The following is a 22,280-nucleotide window of genomic DNA, read 5'->3' as shown; positions in this document are numbered from 1 at the left end:
GGCAGGAAACTTATACTGTGCCGACATGACCGTGTGACCAGTAACCTGTGGCTGTGTTCGCTGGGGAAGCATATGCTAGATAGCTCTAGCTGCAGGGCAAACCTTCACCTGAGATTAAAGGTACATTCGTAAATTCAATTTCATTTGCAACACCCACCGCTGCAGTGAAAAATATGATTTCAAAACTACACAGTCTTACAGAACAGCCTGGTGGATGCACATTCAGGATCTTTATTACTGATAAGAAGAGGCCTGATGAAACATGACGCTTGCATCAATACATCAAAAAAGCTACATGACGTGAGCTAGTGTTGATTATGTTAACAGGAGTGTATAGTGTTATAGTCCTCTGCATTGATGAATACATTCTGTTGAATTAGTATGACCATACTTGTCAAAGTGGCTCTTCTTATCAATTATAAGCCAAAGGTTCCAGAAAAAATAAATAGAAAAGAGAGATGAAGAGTCATCCAGCCTTTGTTTTATTATTTTACTAATGAATTCAGAAATGTTTCTCCCTCTGTCTGTCTGTCCTTGACTTTTGAAACCACTCGACAAATGCTTATCTGTTTTACCTCAAACTTGGTTACTGAGGACTGATGTGATGAGGTGAGTTTCTAATAGAAGCCTCAAGCCTGGGTTTTGATTGTAACAATGTCATACATGATGGGTGCATTTTGAATGGGCAAAAACATAGTTAACTAGTAGAAGTAGAAGCATATACATCCATCAAGACTGAGTGGCCACTTAATCACCATATTGTATTTACACGTATTGAGATCAGATTCAAAAAGTATGGATCATTATCCAGACTAAATTTAACCCGTTCATAGATATAAGCACTCTACAAATTCCTGATTATTTTTCAATTAGATATCTATTTTTCTTGAAACATTCACAAAAAGGTCAAAAATGCCTTATCTTGCAATGTTAAAAAAAGTCCTTCTACTGCCCCCCCTACTGCTACTTAATAGAATCCACTCTGTAATTAACTGGGTTCTTCCTTGGCCCATGCTGCATCGTTCTACCAAGAGCAAATTAGAACAGCACCATCTTCAATGTACCACACGTGCTGAAGTGATTTAGGGTACATTTATGTCTTGAGTGGAAACTTCTATAACCATTTTATGCAGCTTACACTTGAATTATCAGTTCGATACTGTTTGTGTAATAATGCTAACAATCAGACAAACAGCAATGAAAACATAAGCTCCTTGGTGGAGGTAATAAATATACCTGTGCCTACAGTAAATCAGATAATAGTAACAATGAATCAAGCGGACACCACAATCCGTCAACTAATGAAGAGAACAAGAGAACTAAGTCAACAATAAGCTGCTGCTTCTTACCAGGAAACAGCTGATCCAAGGTTCCCAGGGAGTCACCACACAGTCGTTGGGACAGGCCAGAAAGCAGACCTGGGCTCTGGGCGGAATTTCCTCCTGATCACAGAGACTGTCCTCCACACTGCTGACTTCCCCACTCAATCCCCTCTTCACACACCTAGAAGAACAACAGATGTTACCGTGTAGCTGTAGTTTCTGGGGCAATGCAAACTGTGACTATTTTTAAACTGCATCCTGGTTTGTGCTATCTGTTTGGGTTTTCTAAACAATTGGCTATATAACACTGAGATGGGCTGATAGTCTTATTATTGCACTGTTTTTACTGGAAATGAGTGACTTCAAGTTACCGATTCTTTTTCAGGAATAAAGGAGGACGAGGACCAATTTTAGTTTTGTGGTTGTGACTCACACTTAAAGTTTGGCATACACTTTATTTAACAAAACAAATCCAGGTGCTTTTGACACAGTAACAGTTTCCCAAATAGGACTTTCCTTAATCAGATACCTGTACATGCTACCTGAAGTAAAGGTCATCACTTGTGTTCTTTTGTCTGTGGCTAAACTAAAAAGGCCCAGCAAAAGAAATCTGGCAACACTCATAGGCAAGCGCTACTTTGTTTTAACTGTTTCTTTTCCCCTGGCACTGCAAGTGTCAGGACCGCTGATGAGTGCCAGCTACAGGACCATTGCCAGTCTTCCTCTCCCAGAGTGTGTGTCGCAGTGCCAGGCTCGCAGCGTGCCAAACCCAACTCCCCCGCACTGACCTGATCTTTCGGCTCTGGACTCCCTCCCCGCAGGCTGGCAGGTCATCCACGGTGTTGATGGTGCAAATGGACCAGGGCTCCATCCTCCACTCAAACTGGCTGCATTCGCTGTGACACGGCACGGCCTCGTACACCTGTGCATGCGCAACACAGACACACACAGAGGGAAAGAACATGTGAGGTTTAGTAGAAAGAAAGCAACAGAGTGTGTAACCTTAAGAACTAGAGATGCATACAAATCAGCAACGCACAACACACAAACACAGACACACTATAGTACATGTACAGAGAGCGAATATTTGGAGCATACACATGTACAAAATGTAGAGGATATTAGGGACAATTTCATGTAAGACAAACGAGTTGTCTCCAGGTTGAAACCACTCGTCCTCATGGGTTTTCTTCTAACAAGCAAAAAGCAATACTTTTTTGTTCTTAGGTCTAAATTCTTACCTGATTCTAGAAGTTATACAAGTCTAAACACTGTTTTACATGAAAATGCTCTCACTTAAGAGTACACCAAGTGCTGGGACTCTTTTCTCGGTATGGGTCTGTTTTATGCTTCTCTGGGAAGTGTAGTCTAAATACACTACTCCCCATCAACGCCTTGTTAAAAATGTTAAAAATTTACCCCTCAGTTTTACATTAAAAAAAAAATTCTTCTACAGAATATTTCCATCCAGACAGGAACCAAAAAATGACTACAATCGCTCAGACAAGCATGCCATGCCACTAGGTGGCGCTACATCAACGATGCTCAGTGAACTTTGCTCCAGGTAACAATGGGTGAGGCAGATGCCAGTAATGTGGTGTGGTAATGCTAAAATTAGCTGCGAACTTGTAATTAACGGTAAGACGTGACGTCAAGTTTTACATGAACACAAAGAAACGAGACTTTTGAACATCTGCACATCGTAAGGCATATAAATCTGTTTTGGTGAATTTTGTTTGCAAAATATGCGCATTAGTGTGATAAGAAGAGAAACATGAAATGCTAATATGGGTGATGTCCCTAATATTCTCTACATTCAGACTATGACAGGCTAAACGAATGAATTGTAACAGAGTTAAAAGAAATGTTCAACAACCCGAACCAAAGAACGTGCCCCTTTAACCACAGAGCGGGTCTGAACTAACTGATGCGCACTTATCATTCTACTGCTGCAGCAAAAGGGGGAAAAAAGGGGTTTTATTTACTCTGAAATACAACCTGCATGATATGGTGAGAACAACATGTGGTGTGTGTAAAGCTACAATGACCACGGCCCTTCAGCTGAGGGCGTAATTGGCTGGATACTGAGCCTGTTCACCTCTCCCCCACTCAACCAGTGACTCTGGCCTGTCTGTATAACCGAGGGAGCAGCCAGCACACTGCTCCTGTAAACACATGTTTACTCTCAATCTATGTAACAGTCTGCCACAGTAAAAGGTATACTCCAGAGGACAATTTGTGGAAAAGGCTATGACAAGCTGTAATGGGTGCCTGTAAGTGTGTGTTTATGAGTGTGTGTGTGTGTGTGTGTGTGTGTGTGTGTGTGAGCAGACTAGAGACAGGGAAGCAGGGAAGCAGTGTTGAATATTCCCTCCCCTACGGGCCACACAGATGCCTATTACACACCCTCATCATCTCCCATCTGTCCCTGCAGATGCCCCTGCTGGGTAAACTGGCAACTGCTCTGCTCCCACGTTCTCTAATAGCACTCGAGACACCTGGGTCCAGCTTAGCAGCTAATTTTCATCACCGGGAAAATAAAATAAAGACAAAAAAACTTTTTTGCCAATTTTCCACGATATTTCCACATATTTATTGAGCTCTTAACATTCTAACCATGTGACCGTACCACACAGACAACATTGCATTGTCAGACACATATTAAATCATTGGGTCAACTAACAGCCACAGCACATAAAGACAGCATATACACATTCACATACTGGACGAAAATAAATTAGTTTTCAGTTCCAATAAGCTGCAACAGATCTGAGCTCCTCACTGGTTAAATGTAATGTGCACAGTCTCCTGCTCTTTTGTTCTCTTATAGACACAGCCGTGAAATCGAGCACACTTAACCAACTATTCACACTGTAGTGGCACACTCTAGTACATGTCTGGAGTCCCTCCAGTTAAAAAAGTATATTGAATATCATCCAAATGCACTTCACATTCCCATCTCTGCAGCCCTCTCTCCTATCAAACTATTGTTCTTTCTCTCGACCAGACGACTAAAGGGGGTGTGACGAGGACAGATCTGGCATGCAATTTCTCTTCATTAGCTAAAGCATAGTATATGTACAGAATGAACAGCACTGACCTGAGCCTGCGTGGATGTCCGTATTAGCAGTGCATGACAAGCCAGAAGTTGGGCAGAGGAGAGAAGAACAATGATATGATCATTAGTTTGGATTTTGCCTGCAGTGACAGAAAGGTATAGTTTTTGTCTTGAATTTATTGGTTTGAAAAAGAAATGGTGCATCCTGCTATCTGCGCTTCTTTAATGAGGGTAAAGGATAATTAAGTGCTTCATCATTTATGGCGAATCTAGCGATGCTGGATGTTTTCGCCAAACTGAATGATTCATAGTGCTGAGAGAATTTTTTAAGTGCTGCACTTGGATGCAACAGCTGTGCAATGGCCAAACCCGCAGCTGAAGGCAACTCCCACAAATTAATTTGTCTGGAGACGGTGAGAGGATAGTCGGCGTGGATGAGCATATGCTCTGAGATGCTGTGTGCTCTGTACCTTAACAAGCTCACGAAAAGTAACTGCTATAGTATTGAATGTAACTAACTTTTCAGACTGTGCAGATTCTTCATGGTAAGAAGAGACATGAGGGTGGAAGGGTGGTCTTTCAATTTGAGAGCAGGACTTATTGATTTCTAGACTTCTTTGACTCTAAGTTGTTATAATGCTTTAACTCAAAACCCTGCAATTGCACTCAAATCTACCCTCTCTGCACTCTAGCTTCAGCTCATCTTCTTTGGGATACGAAAGCAGCGTGAAACATCTTCTCTTGGATTGCTCGTCTGCTTTCGGATTTTACTCCTGCATATGGATTTTTTGCTGCACCAAGTCTGTCACAATTCCTCAAGTAATAGAATGCCATTAGTTCAACTGTTCTGCCCGCATTGTGGGTGTGTTAGCTTTATGTCCTTGAGAGTCCTGCATGGGCAGTTACCTCTTTCGGTTGGATCTTACAGCAGAGGCGAAAACCAAGAGCAGACGTTTCACATGTACAGAAGCAACATGAGCATGAGGGAAAGAGATAAAGCTGAAGTACAGTAATGAGACCCTGCGCTTGCACTCAAATAGCCCGTGCTTATGCTAAGATTTGCTGTGTTGTGCTCAAACTGTCCTCGTGCACTCATTTTATAACTCGGATATATTTCCTGCGATCCAGCTTCAGCTCTTCTCGCGCTCACACTGCTTCTGTGTGCACGTGATACCCATGAGCAACCAATAGAATGCCAGGTGTTGTAATGACTATCGTTAATATCTCTCATCTGCTCTCTGAGATAATGGTTATGGCTTCCATCCAAAAAACATAAAGAGTCATAATGCACACACATAAATGAAGGCTTTACTTTACTATGCAATGATGCATGTGCATACATATTGAGGGAACACACACAGATGCTATTTTTGTCAACAGGCCCATATGGATGAGTTAGAAAGCATTGGCTTGTCTGGGACAATGGGACCATCGCGACATGATGGGTGACCTTTCAAATACGCTCATGAGATGATAAATTGAAATTGGGCCAACATGTGATGCCGCGTTTAGCATGACTGTCTCTCTAACACATATAATGAGGACATATATTTGTGCTTTTGAGAAAAGATAAAAAAAATATTTATTTTTCCCCCTGAATACTGAAATCTATACTACTGTATACTATTTAGACAAGAGAAGATAAGCTGCAGGCACAGGGCCTAAAACATTTTGCCAAACAAAAAAATGTGTGTTGACTGTCCAAACACCCGACATACTAACAAAACAACAAATAATCTGAAAAAGGCACATCGCAACACCGTTCTGAGGAAAAATCGTTTGCAACTTTAAGCAGCGAGACTCTCTGTGACATCACTATAGACTCCTGAGAATGACATCTGCTCTTACACACAGACCCCCTCACACTCACTTTCTACTGAAGGGATGACATGGATTATCTCCTTCAGGGGAGCAAGACTCAGCCATGAGAAAAGAATGGGATCAAAGCAAACCTGCTGTACTACAATGTGAAGTATCTTATCCATTATCCTATAGATGTGGATGTTCTCCTCATTGTACCTTGTAATAAAGAGCATGTTCCTGGAACCCATTAAACTCATTTATGCTAAAGATTAGATATTTATATGGAAATGGGCGTAGCCTACTACCGGTACTTAGGCAAACTGACAAAACAAACGAAACAGAGATTTTTAGCAATGGCAGAACTTTTTGAGGATGGACTCTTTAAGAAACTACAATGTGATCTTACTACGCTCGGGCACAGGGACAAACAGTTACTGCAGAACAGCTCAGAAGAGACGGGACGAGAATTATATGAGTTGGGCGTGAACAAGAGAAAGTGGAGGACAGTGCAAGATCCCTTTTTTCGAGCCCACCACCATCACCCACGAGCAAATGGAGTGGGGAACGCAGCTGCTGGGATGCAACTATTATTACTTTTGGCGGCAACAGTGAACAATTAATGACACAGTAATTATCTTACAATGGTGTTTGGACTACTCTGGAATACTCAACTCTGTGCTACCCTCTAGTCTAGTGGATATATTGCTAACAACAGAGCGCAGTGACAGCTTCATCGCAACTATATCATATAACTGGTGACAGACAAGTGAATTAAGTTTTTCTAGCAACTGTGTAAACGTAGCTTGTTAACTTTAATTTGAATAAATCAAAATATTTTTTTTATGGTAAATATAATATCTCTTTTCATACATAAAGGTATCTTAACTGAGCTCACTGTAGATCTGCATTAAAATGTGTTACAGTGAACTAACATGTTAAGCTGTAATTTTTGTTTTAAGTATAAAAGAAACATCCACAAATGGTTTTGAGAGACACGAGTATAACTGCTGTGAGCTAATTTAAATATACTCTCCTTCTTTCTGTCTCTCTCTCTTTCTCTCTCTCTCTCCCTGGGACGACGATGAAAATAAGAGAGAAATAAGATTGATGTCTAACGCCCTTCTTGGACCCACCGCTGTGTTGGCTCCACAACAGGGCAATGCCGTGACTCTCCTTAATTGCACTAATTATTTGGCCATCAGGTCGTATTCCAAGCTCAGAAATAATCTTCTTTTCTCATTTAATTTGTAATCTATTACCAGAACACAGATCAATAGGACAGGAATGCATTAGCAGAGATATTTATTACGTAACCCTGCAGCTTGTAATAATAATAGTGATGGTCAAAGGTTTTTTTCACGCATTTATGAAAACAATCTGTAATGAGCTCACCAATCATGTCACATCTACGTCACAGGTCAAACGAGTAATGCTTGATTTCTTTTTCGAACAACACATTGAAAAGACACACTGTACTGACATATTAATGACTGGATTCAAGACTCTCATTCACATTAAAGTGTTTTATTAATACACATTTTTTATGCTAGTCAATGTAATTTTTATTCTTTTAAGATAAAATAGATTTAAGTAATCCGAAAGAAATCTGCTTTCAGATTACAGTAACAGTACAATATACAATAGAGTACAATAGAATAAAATAATAGTGTTTGAAGTTTAAAAAAACCCATAGAAAGTCTATTATATGTCTTGAGGGTAAATGGAGTCAGTGCAGAACCAGTGCCAAATAGACATAATAATAAAAATAAAATAAATTACACAATAATGTAAACTAATAAAAAATCAATGTGGCCGTAGAATGCAGTAATGATAATGATAATAGGAGTAAGTAAAAACTGCATTGTGTTTGTTTGTATTCTTTATTGTGCACCAACTGCAGTTGTTTATGATTCTGTATATATTTTAACTTGACTTGAAACAGTTGGACAGAGCCAGAGAGAGAGAGCCTGGAGACATATCCAGTTAATTGTGGATAATTTACAGAATCATGACTAAGTAAAAACCCAAACTCGGTGGTTGTATTTCATGTTACTGTGTTCCGAGCTCATGGCGATTGTGCAATAACCTTGACTTTAAAAGAGTCTTTTTCAAAAGATAAGCGTGTATTTAAAATTCACCCAGCCACTCAATACAATTTGTTTTTCTAATTTGGAGACAGAAGCTATGATTAACCTTTGTATCTGAAGTAAATGCTGTGTACCATCTGGGTGGCTGGAGGCTCTAGAGAGGCTCCGAAATCGAGCCTTACTTGGTGGCAGCACTTCAGACTGCCTTAACAATATGCATGGTTTTTAATGCAAGGAGACAGCTGGCTTTTTTTAAGGCTGAGCCTAAAGGGGGAATAACACATGCCCAAGCACTGCTCTACGTTAATTACACCTGATTGGCCCTCGGTATTTCCATCAGCAGCTTGCTCCAAAAGTCTTTCGTCGTAATGGAGAAAGATGAGTTTAGCACCTAGGTGCAGTGGGGAGAAAAGAAATCTAACAACTTTTCCTCATTTATCTCTTTTTGATATTTGGCATTTAACCATTCTGTTGATTTGCTGTGGGATGTTATTGACAGAAGGAGAACATGCAAATGGATAAAAGCGAGATATACATATAGAAGATTTAAAATGTTGGAAAATTATCCGTAGATTTAAATGGCTCCCAGAGGATGAATACCAATGTTTTTGGCAACCTCTTATCTTGAGTGTGAAAACTACCCATTTTGCTCCTTTGATACAAAGTTACTGAAGTAAAAACCTTTTTTTTTTCTCCCTTGAAATATTATTCTAAATAGCCCGTTTTACTCCTTCAGATTATATTCTCATGAAAAATGCTCACATACTTCTTCTGTGCACCCTAATGTCATCCAGGTTCCACTGCGTGATTCAAATCTGCCCCTCTTTATTAATATATTAGCAGTTCTTTCTTAACCAGAAGAAAGAGTCCACTGTAAATGTACAGGTAAACCTTGATGAAATGTTGAAGTCTGTCCTGGTGAATAAAGCAGAGTACCATGCCAATTAAAAGAAAAACCATGCTAAGCTACACAAAAAAAAGCACTAAGCACAAGTAGAATATAACAAAAGTAGAACATATTAAATAAGTATAAGTGAGAACTTGACTTGTTGAAGCTTGACTAAGACAATAGGCTATGTAGCTTATATTGTTGAGCAGCAGCTGTGGGCCTACAGTTTGCAGCAGATAATGATGATTCTTAGTGAGCTGGAGAACAACACCAGATGTTGAGAGACAAAGTATGAGCAAAGTTAGACAAAAAAAAGTTATATGCAGCTGAAAACACCTGGTTGTTATTGTGGTCCACTAAGGGAGCCCCCAAACCACAGGGAATGGCTGCAGTACCTCTTTCATGTACCGTCGGTGGAACAACCTGACAACGAAGGAGCTGTCATAAAGCACACAGTGGGTGGAAGATGTTGCACATAATAGTTTGGTCATCACTCTTTCCCCCCCGCATCTCTCTGGAAACGAAAAGAGCAACCCAGGACAGGACTAACCTTCCTCATTAGTTTGTCTGGTATCTTTTTGTCCATTGTCCAAGTGCCACTGCCGAAGCAGACCACAGCCCTGCAAGAGATAGTTACTGCTGCCACAGAGCTGTGCAATGGATTTCAGGGTTACTTGCACTCTGCCTTAGTCTCAACACCGGCTCTTCTTGTGCAAAGTATATCCATGCAGGCCGCCTTGTTGTTGAGGAAACCACTCAGCCATTTGTATGGATGCATAAACTTTATTGCTGCTGTAAACGTGCATGAACTCCAGGTAATCTCCTGAAATTATCCGGAGGGGCTGTATATGAGAACGCAAATGTCCCCAGTAGCTTCAGAGTTTTTCCTGCCAGCCCTTGAAGAAAATGTCTGCTGAATGCTTAAGTGAGCCCATGTGAGAACACAGCAAGAAAATGTCCAGAAAACATCAAGCAAACATGCCTATACATTTATGTCACAGATAAAAAACTGAAAGCAAGAATACAAATATCTCAGGGTAAAAAATAGGAATCACAGATGTAGAAGATGATTGCCACATTCATACGTCATGTCTTGCCTCTTGCATGTTCTACCCAGACACAACCCCTCAGCTGAATGAGACATTTTCCCGTTGTTGTGAACACGTCTGACCGAGACAATCTGTTGGTACATTCTTTATATTCTCATGTTCATGTCAGGAAACGGCTTATGTCTGTTTTGAGGAAATTGTCCATAAATCTCAGAGTTGGGAGGTTTGATCCCCACTTCTACCTATTACAGTTACATTGTCTTTGTGCAAGACACTGAACCCTAAATTGCTCCAATGATTCCTCCAGTGCCTTTCTTTCATTTTAAGTAGAATAGCTGGGTAATGCTTTGTTCTGTCAAAGTCTATCAACAACTCCTTGTTATAACATTGTGCTGGAAGCAGTTTCACTCAGCAAAATCCTCCTGTAATCCTGTGCATCCAGCGATACAATAGACACTTGTTTGAAAGCTTTTGCATTTGTAATTTAATAAGGCTCCAGATGATGAAAGTTTATAGAAAAGAAGACAGGACTACAAACAATCCTCGGTATATTGCTCCCTGTTCATTCACCCTGATGCATGGCAAGAAGATAAACAGCAGCAAATACATCGATGCATTCACCAAGGTTAGCCATCACTGCCTTTTCAGACTCTACAATTGTGGAACAAAAACCTGTGGACAAGTCCGAAGAAAATATCACCAATCATCAAGGGACACAACAACAATCAACTTACAAGATCAAGACTCTTGGAGGCAGAATCTCAGTCGCTAACCCAAACCAAGACTTGACTAAAAATAATGGGTACAAAAACAGAGGGTAACCTCAGTAACTTGCATCTTCCCCTTTGAGTCTAGTCTTCAGATTATATTGCCATTGTAACCACTAGCATCATGCAATTTAACGTGTTGCCAAAGAAGACACAACCAAAGGACTAAGCAAAGGTAGATGGCAGCACCACAAGTGCTGTACTTGGCAGCCATACCAACAGGCACTTTGACATCTCCGCCAAGCAGATCCTTAGGGGGAAACATAACAATGCCTGCAATTATCGTCTCCAATGAATCTACTGTTTTCAAACACCTAACAGTATCAGCACCCTCATAGCTTAGCTGGCATTTGCCAGTCTTACAACATCAACCTGAAATTGAGCCATTCCAACACTATGAAAGCACCAAAAATGTAATTATTTGGTGTTGCAAAGCTAAAAAGAGTGAGCCAACGGTGACATGCTTGGTGAAAAAATAAATGTGTGATGCTTGCAATGATCCTTGGGCTCTAATAGCACAGGCCGGACAAACTCTGACTATTGTCTTCAAGTATGCTTGTGGGCCACTAAGATTGTTCATTGCGTTGCAAAAGTCTGACAAGAGCAGTGGAACTTGATTATTTCATCCATAAATCTTTCCTAAGTGGCAGGATCAGACTGCAAGTTTGCTTTTTAAAGACCATTTAAGGGCATCAACAGTAAGAGAAAGAGAGAGGAAAGCAAAACAGCTTTAATAGATTGTAAAATGCACATGGCATGTGTGTTACCGATAGTGCTATACTGCATGTTGGGTTGAATCGTTCTCAAGGCTCATCATGATGGAGTTTTAATTCACAGTCATTTTTCAGTTTTATGTATTGACAGCCCCAGCACTGATTCATTTTTAACTGTGACCATAGACTGTACATACAGATTGGATGAGGCGATAACTCTCCAAAAGAAGGTAAGTGGTCTCCGTATATATATATATAGCACTTTTCTACTCTTGATGACCATCCTGAGCTCTTTAAAGTATTGCAAAATGTATAAATGATTCTCTCCTGGCTCAAGCCCATCACTCCACCATGTTTGCTGCAACTCAATAAGGAACTTTTTTGTGTTGTACTGCTGACAATTAAACAAACAAACAAGGAACTGTATTTACTAGAAATAAATAAACAACCGAGAGACCATATGAAGGCAGAAAGGCATACATAATTAAACACGAGAGCCTTTATGTTCTATATTCGAACCATATACATAATGTCTTTAAGTGGCATTCACAGCGTTCACAACTGAGAACATCAAGCCAGAAGAGATTATTTCACAAACCCAGACATCATCACATACTGATTTTGTTGTATTACATCTTTATGATTCCCAATTAGGAAAGGAAACAACAAAATAACAAATCTGTGACTCCAATACTGGCTGACAAGATAATTAGAAAAAATATTCTGTACATATGTTGCTGCTGCTGATTATTGATTTGTATGTTTTTAATTGTTCATGTATCGTTTCAGGATTTGTACTTGTCGAAGCAAATAACATACACCCGCAAGAACAGTTGACAGTTGAACAATACAAATCTGCTCAATATTATTGATAGCAATGTAAGATGAAGTAATATATTCAACAATATGGACAGCATTGTCTCAGTGTCCACACAAAAGCACCTGTCTCATAGGCCTGCTGATTTCTCTCACACACACAAACCACCCACCGCACACACACGCATGTTGCATGCATGCACGCACAGGCCCACACACACACACACACACACACACACACACACACACACACACACACACACACACACCTCCCATCAGAGGTGTGTTGGCAGTGGACAAGAAGGATGTTTCTCTGTAGGACAGGGCCAGAGTGAATGGACTGGATGCCCCAGGCGTTAATAGAATGGAAAATAAATATCTGACTAGCACAGTGGCTGCCAGACATTTCTGTTGCATTTTATGGAAAATACTGCATACCACTTGATATCTCAGCATTTGGCAGCAAATATTCGAGTCATGGTGAATTTAAATGTCTCCTTTAATTACAGATCCAATTTGTGTGTTTTTCTGGGAGCTCTCTGTGGCAGTGTCCCGGGGCATCTCGTATTCAGACATGGGCTGTACCTTAAGATATACTATAAAATCAGTGTGTAAAGAGCAACCATTTTATCAGAAACTGAATATTTGTGGGTGTTTTTATGCAAATTTTTAAAAAACAATAATATATAATTCCAGTAAAGGGTAAGTATTTAAGCAGAAAGTTGTGGCACCTCAGAAAGTCGTATTGGCTGGTGTGTGGGTAGAAAAGGATAAACATGTACTCACATTAACACGATGTGTGGGATGTGGAGAGTAAAATATTTTACTGTTACTATGAAATTTGTATCCTTATGAGGGAGTTCATGTGGAGATAAATATGCTGCAGAATGGCTCAGCTGATTTCACAGCTGAGGCTGACTTTGGTCGAGTGCATCTATCAGCAGGACCTCGATACTGTGGCTCCACATCACAACGCAACTTTGAATACTCTGGCTCCAAATAATGTGAAAAGCAAAAGACATTGGCATCTGTATTTGTATGTTGTACAAACCGAGGAAGTGGAGTCGTGTAATCCATTTTTATATAGAGTCTATGCATTATCCAACACAGAACCAACTGTTTAATCCATGCCTTGTGCTTTCTGTTGCCTTCTAATTTTTAAAATACTAGCATATCCCTGGTATTGCAGTCACATGCATACCAGTTTAACCTGTGGAAAGAAATTAAAACTTTAAAAGACATTTGCCAAGCTGTGATTGGACAATTGCTTAATTTCTAAAAGGGCCAACTGATCAACAGTGACAGGTTTTCACTGAGCTGATATATGAATTATTCATCCTGATTAACTAGCCCATGATCACATTTTAAAAAGCAGAAAATCTTACAGACTACCTCATTAACAGCACACGCATAAACTTCACAGCCAAACTCCTGCTCCGTTTGACTATGTGGCCATTTTTACTCATTATTTTCATCCTCTCCCTCTCTCTCTCTTGCTCTCTGTCTCTTGCTCACTGAACCATGTGACGAGAGGATGAGTTGTGGCGCACTGTAAATTTTGTCTCTGTCAAGCCAGTCACTTCTGGCCGCAGCTCGAGGGGAAACATCTGCTGGTGGGAGTGAGGCCAGGCTTCGACTCGAGAGCGGTTCAAAGTAAGTGATAAGAGAGCAAGTGTTTGTCAGACAGGAGGGCTAACCATTACAGATGAGAATATTCTTCACCGTGCTGCACCCTTCAAAGACACTTAATAAAGTGCGGAGAAGCAACTGTAATTATGAGAGCTGAAGTGCACTTGCTTAAGAAGAATGCAGCTTTTTTTAGACACCGTGTGGAGAAGTCAATTGTGAGTTCAGTGGGAGAAGTAACCTCATACCTGTAAAAAAGAGGTTATAGCATCTTTACGCCCACACTGCGGAGAGATGTACTTCACTTTGAATGGCCAATATGGTAATATTAACACGAAGCCCAAGTCTGCCCTCAGGATGAGTCCGTAAGGGCATTGGCAACAGCGAGCTCCAGTTTCAGCTGCGAGGGTCATTACGGGGCATTACAACAGGGGCCATATAGACCTTGTTAGTGGGCACTTAACCATCTGTACACAAATGCCCACTTGAGCACACTGTAATATTTCTCACACAGCCGCCCCTCATCTCCATACTGACCTCTACAAACTAAAGTGTCCTTTCAAGCCCATTCAAGCATACAGGCAGCATTCATAAAAAGACCCCCCCCCTCTGAAAACGATGAGCACATCGGAGATATGCTGTCACAAAATATTCAGAGCTACCGACGCAACCTCAAAAGCTCCCATCTGTCCACCTCTCCCTCCCTACCTCCACCCCTCCGTCCTTTTGTAACTTAAAGCTGCCCTGTCTTTATGTCAAGGAAAGGGCATGTCTGGCAAGGCGAATGATTTGGTCTGACTCAAGACACCAGAGAAAGAAAAAAACAAAAAGAGCAGGTCACCCAAGAGTCCCACTGGCTGATGGGTAATAAACCTTGTCATTGAAATGTGAGCAGAATGCAACAAGCCCGCTGTGTATTTATGTGGCAGCATGGGCTACGGCACAACCGGGGACTAGAGGAATAATATATTCCAACAGCATAGGAATGAGTAAAAAGTTAAGATGCATACAACTACTGCAATAATAATAAAATGCTGCTTATCTGTGTTAACATGGAGGAGTGTAGACTGTTTGCATTTAGCAAACTAATTCCCTACATACAACAGGGGCCCTCGTATAACATGTGCATGAAGTCGAAGTATAGATTGCCCCTATTTGCATTCTATTGTATGTGTCCCTGGAAACAATCAAGTCCATAAAGAAGTGACTCCAGGCCAATGTACATGGATGATGAGGTCAGCCCTGTGCCCTCATTTTTTGCAGTGTGTCAATATGAAAATTTAAATGCATTATTCTAATGTTTAAAAACTGTATAGCAAGTCTTGGCCCGAACAAATTTCGGCATGATTTCCACTTTAAAGACAAATCTAAATAACGAATGCAACAACATGCTGCAAAAACTGTTACCCTCTATAATTTCCTTCTGGTGCTGTATAAGGAATTTATTTATGCAAAGTCAAAAGTGCAAGCCTTACCTGGTTTTTCAGATCCAGCTTGGGGCACGGCCGTCCCCCGTTGAAAGCTTTCTCCCTGAGCCACTTGGACCTGATCTTCAGTCCGCCGCCACAGGACGCACTGCAGGGCGACCAGGCCGACCAGTTGCTGAGCTTACAGTCGAGGGGACAAGGAATGTGGCAAATCTCCACCATGTAGCCTGAAATTGAATGTTGGCAGACAAAGAGAGGAGAGGGAGGCCTGATTTAAGACTCGGTCAGTGGCTGCAGTGTGGCGCACATTAATAATGTCCAGCAGATGTGCCACTGGCCCGCGCAACACCAGACCTTGGTCTTGCTCACCGTGACACAGAGAGCTAATTATGTGACTAATGGACGTCTCACTCTTACAATGAGCCAACATGGCTGAGTGAAACTGCTCAAGGGTTTTCACACTGTACAATGTCTTTTGTTTTCTACTTTTGTTTGTTTGCTGTCTGAGTCAACTTCATCATCATCAAACAACAGACGACCTTTCACATTAGAATGAAATGCTGAAGTTTAGAAGACAACAATGTGGGCACATAAACCAGAAAAAAAAAAAATTGCTTAAAAAATGCTGTAAAACTGCAAACATGCCCCACATACATAACTAGCTAACTATCCAGTTACATCCCTAAAAATGACAAGAATGAATACTTTAAGAATATTTTATGATATTCAGATTATTTTCGTTTTATGCACTATATTTATTTTACTCACTTTAATACATCTATTCTGTTTTTTCAAATTCATTTCTCATATTTCATATATCTTTTATTAATTTCTATTCTGTTCACTTTTCTTTTTTCTATTTTAAAATTGAGTCTTTTTTTTGAAATTCTGCCTCTAGTATGTCTCATTGTAAGTCAGATAGTGTTTGAGTTAGTTTTAGTTCTTAGTGCTTTATATGCCGTGTGCCTGTGAGTGAATGTGTGTGTAGGAGAAAAATGAAAATTACCTCATTCAAAAATAATTGGCTGAGTCAATCATCCTACATTCACACGAGATCATCCAACATGAACACAATGTCCGATTCAAAACATTTAGTGAAGCATAATAAAAATCTATCTGGTAATTCATACACTGTTGTGTTTTGTAAGTAAAAATGTCATGTGTCATATTTCTGTAAATCCCACCTGAGTCTGTACAGAGCGTAGGGTTGACCAGGTGTCCCTGCTGGTCAATGCAGGCCACTGCTTTGTAGCGCAGACCTTGGCCACATTCCTTCACCTCCCGCTGGCTCATCCAGCCCTGCAGAGACCCTGAGAGCGAAGGATCAGGGAGGATGCAGGCAGACCAGTTCCCATAGGGCTGGGACAGAAACTCATCGCAGGGACAAGCCTCTGTCTCCCCCAGAGGGTACAACTGCTCATTCAAGCAGTGCTCCTTCTTTTTGCTGCGACCTGCGACAGAGGATGGACAAAACAATGGGAAGTTACTCTGCTCTGGTTGGGTAATAAACCCTATTGCCTGGATAGGGTTTATAGCCAACAATTATCCACGTCCGAGTAGAGGCTGAGCTGCTGAATGCAGAAATAGGTTTATTGTTATAGAAAGTCAAATAAACTATTTGGACTCTATGATCAAATAAAAATCACACTGACTCAGTTTGTTAATTTATTCATGATCATTCATACTGCATTCAAACTCTTGCAAAGACATTATGTGAGCAAACTTCATTACCAGCTATAAAATGAGTGTAAATTGTTAATTTGTATCATAGCCACTGTGAATGACAGAGGCCAAATAAAAGCACCAGCAGTCTTTGTATTTATTTTTAATGTTGTTTTCTCCATCAGTGTACACATCTGCATATCTCTCTCAATTCCATCATAGCATGGCAACTTTTCTCCCATACAAGCCAAGATTATATCCAACATCATAACTAAGCATACACAAGCTTAGATTTACTTGGCTGCTAAGATCAAAATTATGATTTCTTGCATAAATCATTCTTTCGATCTTGACACCTCAAGGTGTTGGACTGGTTTAGAATCTGGCTCACTGTTTTCAATTACCAACATGATGTACACTGTAAAAATGGAGCGAAGACAGCGTTGCTCTTGCCCACAGTAAAATATGCCATAAAAAATTACACTTTGAGAGAGGATGAGATAGTTGTTTAGTTTGTGTGAGATTGTTCTTCTTAATCTTCTTCTTCTTAATCAAATTAATCCTAAAATATTCCTTGTGATTAGAAATGAAAACACTCGTAAATTAAGTTCTTGAATACCCATTAAATACAGAAATATTACATAGATCAAAAGCTAATCAGGTAATCTCAGAGTGCAAGTGACAACTAGTCAAAAATGGGAAAAAAAATCCTTAAAAGCAGATTTGAGACACGGTGACCTTGTCCTTTGACCACCCAAATCTAATCAAGTCATCCTTGAGTCCAAGTGAATGTTTGTGCCATATATAATGAAATTCCCAATGGGTGTTCCTGATATATCATGTTCACAAGAACATGAGGTCACGCAACTTTGACCTTTGACCTCCAACCACTAAATTCTATTCAGTTTATCAATGAGTCCAAGTGAACATGTGAATCAAATTTGAAGAAATTCCCCCAAAGCGTTCTTGAGATATCTTGTTCACAAGACACCTCAAAAATGAAAAGCCACCAAACACTTTTTTTTGCCAGCGCTGGGGCAGAACTAGAGTGTTTACAACATTGTCTTCTCACTTTTAAAAGGCATACGGTCCACATAAAAAAAATAAAAATACCCAAGACAACATCCAGTGAATCATTTTCATTTCTAAAATATATGTTTGAGCCATTAGATTAAGTACAACAAATGAATGCTCATGTTACTCCTGCTCTTTCTTATAGTTTGCCTTTTAGTTCTATGGAGAACATTAATGTAACTAAATTAAAGCCAATCAGTAAAAACAGCTCTATGTCCAGTGGCAAAGACGTACTTTTCCCTGCGTGAAGTGCACTCGAAAGGTACTCTGAATAACCCCGGGGAATGATTAGTGCTATTTGCAAGCATATTAAACTTTAATTTTTCTCCTTATTTTCCAGCCCCTTAAGGGAATAGTGCACGTTTAATAATGTCTGTGCAATGTTACTATAGCTATGAGCTCTGAAGGTTAGAGTAGCGCATTTGTTTTTTCTATATAATCAATTAAAAAAACAACACATACGAAAAACAACACAACACATATATGAAAACCTGCCACTGGTGCCATGTTCTCCCAGTGAGAAAAAAAAAACAGAAAGCTCCCTGACAAATTTCTCCTGATGAACATTTCTGCCATGTCTTCCGTCCATTGTGTCTCACCAGCTCACAGTGGCTGACTTTATTATCAATGATCAATGGGGCAGAGGCGGCCTTTGATTCACAGGCATTGACAATAGTGGAGAAATGGTTGTACGATGAAAAGCTGAGTAGATACTCACACACTGTTTTATCATTAGTCACCCAAGTTGAGCTCAAGAGTTATTCCGTGATTAAGTGCTGCAAATCTTTTTGGTAAATCAACTTTCTCTCACTCCACCTCATATCATTTTATGTCACTAAATCATTACTTATATATCCCACAATGCCTTTCGGCGAGCTCTTGTCACTGTTAAACAACTACAAGTATTTTTTTGCTGGTTTTGAAGAATGCTCGCTTATGAACCTACAAAATATGTCTTATGGATTACCAGGTCAAATACTGAGACGTCTTTTTATAGAGAATACTGCACCAAATGCTAAAATGAGAACTGATTTCAGCTCCACAAGAATCATGATAATCAATGAACATTATAATGTCACCGAGAATTGGCAGCAATTGATTCTGCAGTGATTTTTTTGTATCCTTTAAAATCTAAATAAATCCCCCCAAACCCCAGCCCCCTTATTTAATTAGGGTGGCTATTCTTATTTTTTTAATCCAAACTTAAAATCCCCATTAAGCCTTAATTCTGGTCTGACTATTAGAGACAATATAATTCATTTCAGGCATCAAATAATTTGTCCTGTCCATCATATTTGACAAATGCTGATATATTAGCAGGGACATGAAAAGCATGTGTTCCTCTCACACACTGTCACTGTTAATATCTGGAAAAGTAACAGATCCAACCTGTCAAGCTGTCCATCTGCTCTAAAAGTCTTTGCCACGCTCATGATTGACTGTCTGCTTCATGAGGAGAATGGGACATGAGATAAGACAGATATGCTGTTATGTTCTGAATAGCAGTTTATATCCTGCTGTAATTGAAATGTTAATGTTGATGAAGTGCATCCTCTTCATGTGCACGTCAATTGCAAGCAAATAATGCATTTTACAAGAGCGTTGACTGGACCTTGGCAGTACAGGGATTTAATTTGATAGCTTGTAATAGAGGGACAATCCAAGGTATTGGAGCTGACTGGTTTTTGGCAGATTAAAACATTTCACATATCTTCATATTTCACAGCTCTGCAAAGCAAAATTGTTGAGATTCATTTCCCCTAAAACTCTTTCTCTTCACCTAATGGATATACCTATGTGTAACAGTATTCAGACCTTGAAACCCAGACCACTGAAAGTCCTTAAGGTTTCTCTGAAGAATCTTTTGAAATCAAAAGGAAACCTGAACAACTGAAGGGAAGAATAAACCCATTACGACTAAACTGAATTGTAATAACTTTGGTGATTTTTTTCATCTCGAGCCAACAAGTCAAAATTTTAACTTGCTCAAAACTTTGGTTTATGACTAAATATGTGCTTTCAAATCTAATAACACATCAGCTTCAGTTCTACTAGTATTATGGCAAATCTATCACCGCTATCAACAATGTCATTGTGGCCATTTTAACATTTACCTACTACCACCAGAGCTATATGGCTAGGCTTGGTTAAAATATGCACTTTTCGTAATATCTCAGAATCCTAAAGGAATATAGACGAAGCTGATATAGTTTAAAATAATGATTTTCATCATAACGTCACTATAACACCCGGTAATGATATGGGATCAAACCACTGATGCTTTTCATTGTGTATGAATCAAACTTTTCACATGTGGGAAGAATAATGTGTTTATTTCTTCATTCTAAAGTTAAACTGCCAGGAATTCAAAGCTAAAATGAATCAATAAATAACACATAACCTATAAAAGGAAAAGCAGATTTATTTGTATTACTTCTGTGTTCATACAGTGTTGCTTTTGAAGGTGAGCTGAAATTTTTTTGTTGTTTGGTTAGAATCAATCCCGCTGTTACCCAAAGAACAGAGCCAGTCAACACTTTGTGCCAAAAGCTCAGTTGTGGCTATAATGAACTGCAGCCCACAGAGGGAAAGGAAATTACTATATAATTGTCATAATTAAAGCAAACACCTTGTTTTTGTACTTTAAAATAATAGAATTTCTTGACCTGAACCAAATGGAGGGAGACACACACACGCACACACACACACACACACACACACACACACACAAGGCCTGGTGGTGAAAACATTGAGTATTTTACTAATCCTGCTATACTTGTGTATTTGTGTATTTGTTTCATGGATCCTGGGTGTCCTCAGCCTCCTGTGTGCCAAGTGACAGCTGTTCCTGAAGTGGGTCTGATTGCAAACATTCCTCACAGAGTGTGAACTCACTGCTGTCGCACGGCAATTCAGAGTCAATCTGTTCAATCTACACCACTGCTGGTGGTTGATTGAAGAGTTCGAGTGCAACATCACTTAACTTTGACAACTACATTACTTGCAACAGCACCGCATTGGCACACAGACGCCACAAGGAATCTGCATTGGGATGTATAATATTTGACTTGTTCTAACTGTTGTCATGCATGGCATAAATTTTTCAAAATGAGCTTCCTCTAATATTTATTGTGATGATGCTCTATTAATAGTCATAATGCTGTGAGGTTGTATTTCTCCCTTTAAAGCCAGTGTTATAATTTTCATGTCTGTCAGTATCTCTGCTAAGGTCCATGGAACGTTTATTTCATTATAAGAGGACTGTCCACATTGACACTGTTACTGTGTGGACATGAGATGAAAAACAAAAATGGACAATGACCTTGAGATAGGAGGTGTGATTAGATTTGCTGTTACCCTCATACAACAATTCACATTTAAAACAATGACAGAATTGGTGTTATGGAGATATCCTGTTGAATGGGATGCACAGACTGACAACCCGAAAACATAATGCTGCCCAACAGCGATGTGTGTCTCATGACTGCAGATGTACATGTCCACAATTGGGTTTAATACAAGCCCAACACTGTCAAATGTGTGGAGTGAGTGAAGGAGCTTCTGATAAAATCATGAATGAATTACCTTGACAAAGATGTCAATAGATTGACAATAGATAACAGATCACCTCTCTCGTGAAATGTCACCTGCATGAACCTTAATTTCCTCCACAGACTGGATTAGCTCTGTGATAAAAAAACAAAACATGATGGCTGTTCTGAAAGCAGTTGCTGCTGAGTCATGTTTCCTTTGACATCTGAAATGCTTTATGTCAATAGCCGATCATTAGATTTGCAAGAAACATTTTATCTTGGATATTTGTCGATTGACTGAATAGGCTGAATTGATCCGTGCGCCTTGTTTTCTGGAATCAATTCTTAAAGGGTGTTTTCCGACTCTGAGACACAAAGAAGCAAGCTAACTGTCAGTTCAGTCAGGTTTACTGCGGAGAGTGACACGCAGAGGAAACGACTGAATGGCTGTGAA

The 22,280-nt window shown here is 39.8% G+C and overlaps 1 protein-coding gene across 1 annotated transcript in view; it reads right to left on the bottom strand.

Annotated features, from left to right (window-relative positions):
• Positions 1 to 22,280, bottom strand: part of thsd7ba (thrombospondin, type I, domain containing 7Ba) — a 183,610-nt gene that overhangs the window by 25,535 nt on the left and 135,795 nt on the right. The window contains exons 15-18 of the mRNA XM_069533160.1: positions 16,742 to 17,008; positions 15,606 to 15,784; positions 2,111 to 2,244; positions 1,350 to 1,503 (exon numbers count right to left, since the gene is read on the bottom strand). Coding sequence (XP_069389261.1) covers positions 1,350 to 1,503; positions 2,111 to 2,244; positions 15,606 to 15,784; positions 16,742 to 17,008 — 734 coding nt within the window. The remainder of the gene's footprint in view (positions 1 to 1,349; positions 1,504 to 2,110; positions 2,245 to 15,605; positions 15,785 to 16,741; positions 17,009 to 22,280) is intronic.

The sequence above is a fragment of the Paralichthys olivaceus genome, chromosome 10, assembly GCF_024713975.1.
Source record: "Paralichthys olivaceus isolate ysfri-2021 chromosome 10, ASM2471397v2, whole genome shotgun sequence".
Taxonomy (NCBI): domain Eukaryota; kingdom Metazoa; phylum Chordata; class Actinopteri; order Pleuronectiformes; family Paralichthyidae; genus Paralichthys; species Paralichthys olivaceus.
The sequence above is the reverse complement of the archived record's forward strand: the minus strand, read 5'-3'. Positions and strand labels throughout refer to the sequence as shown.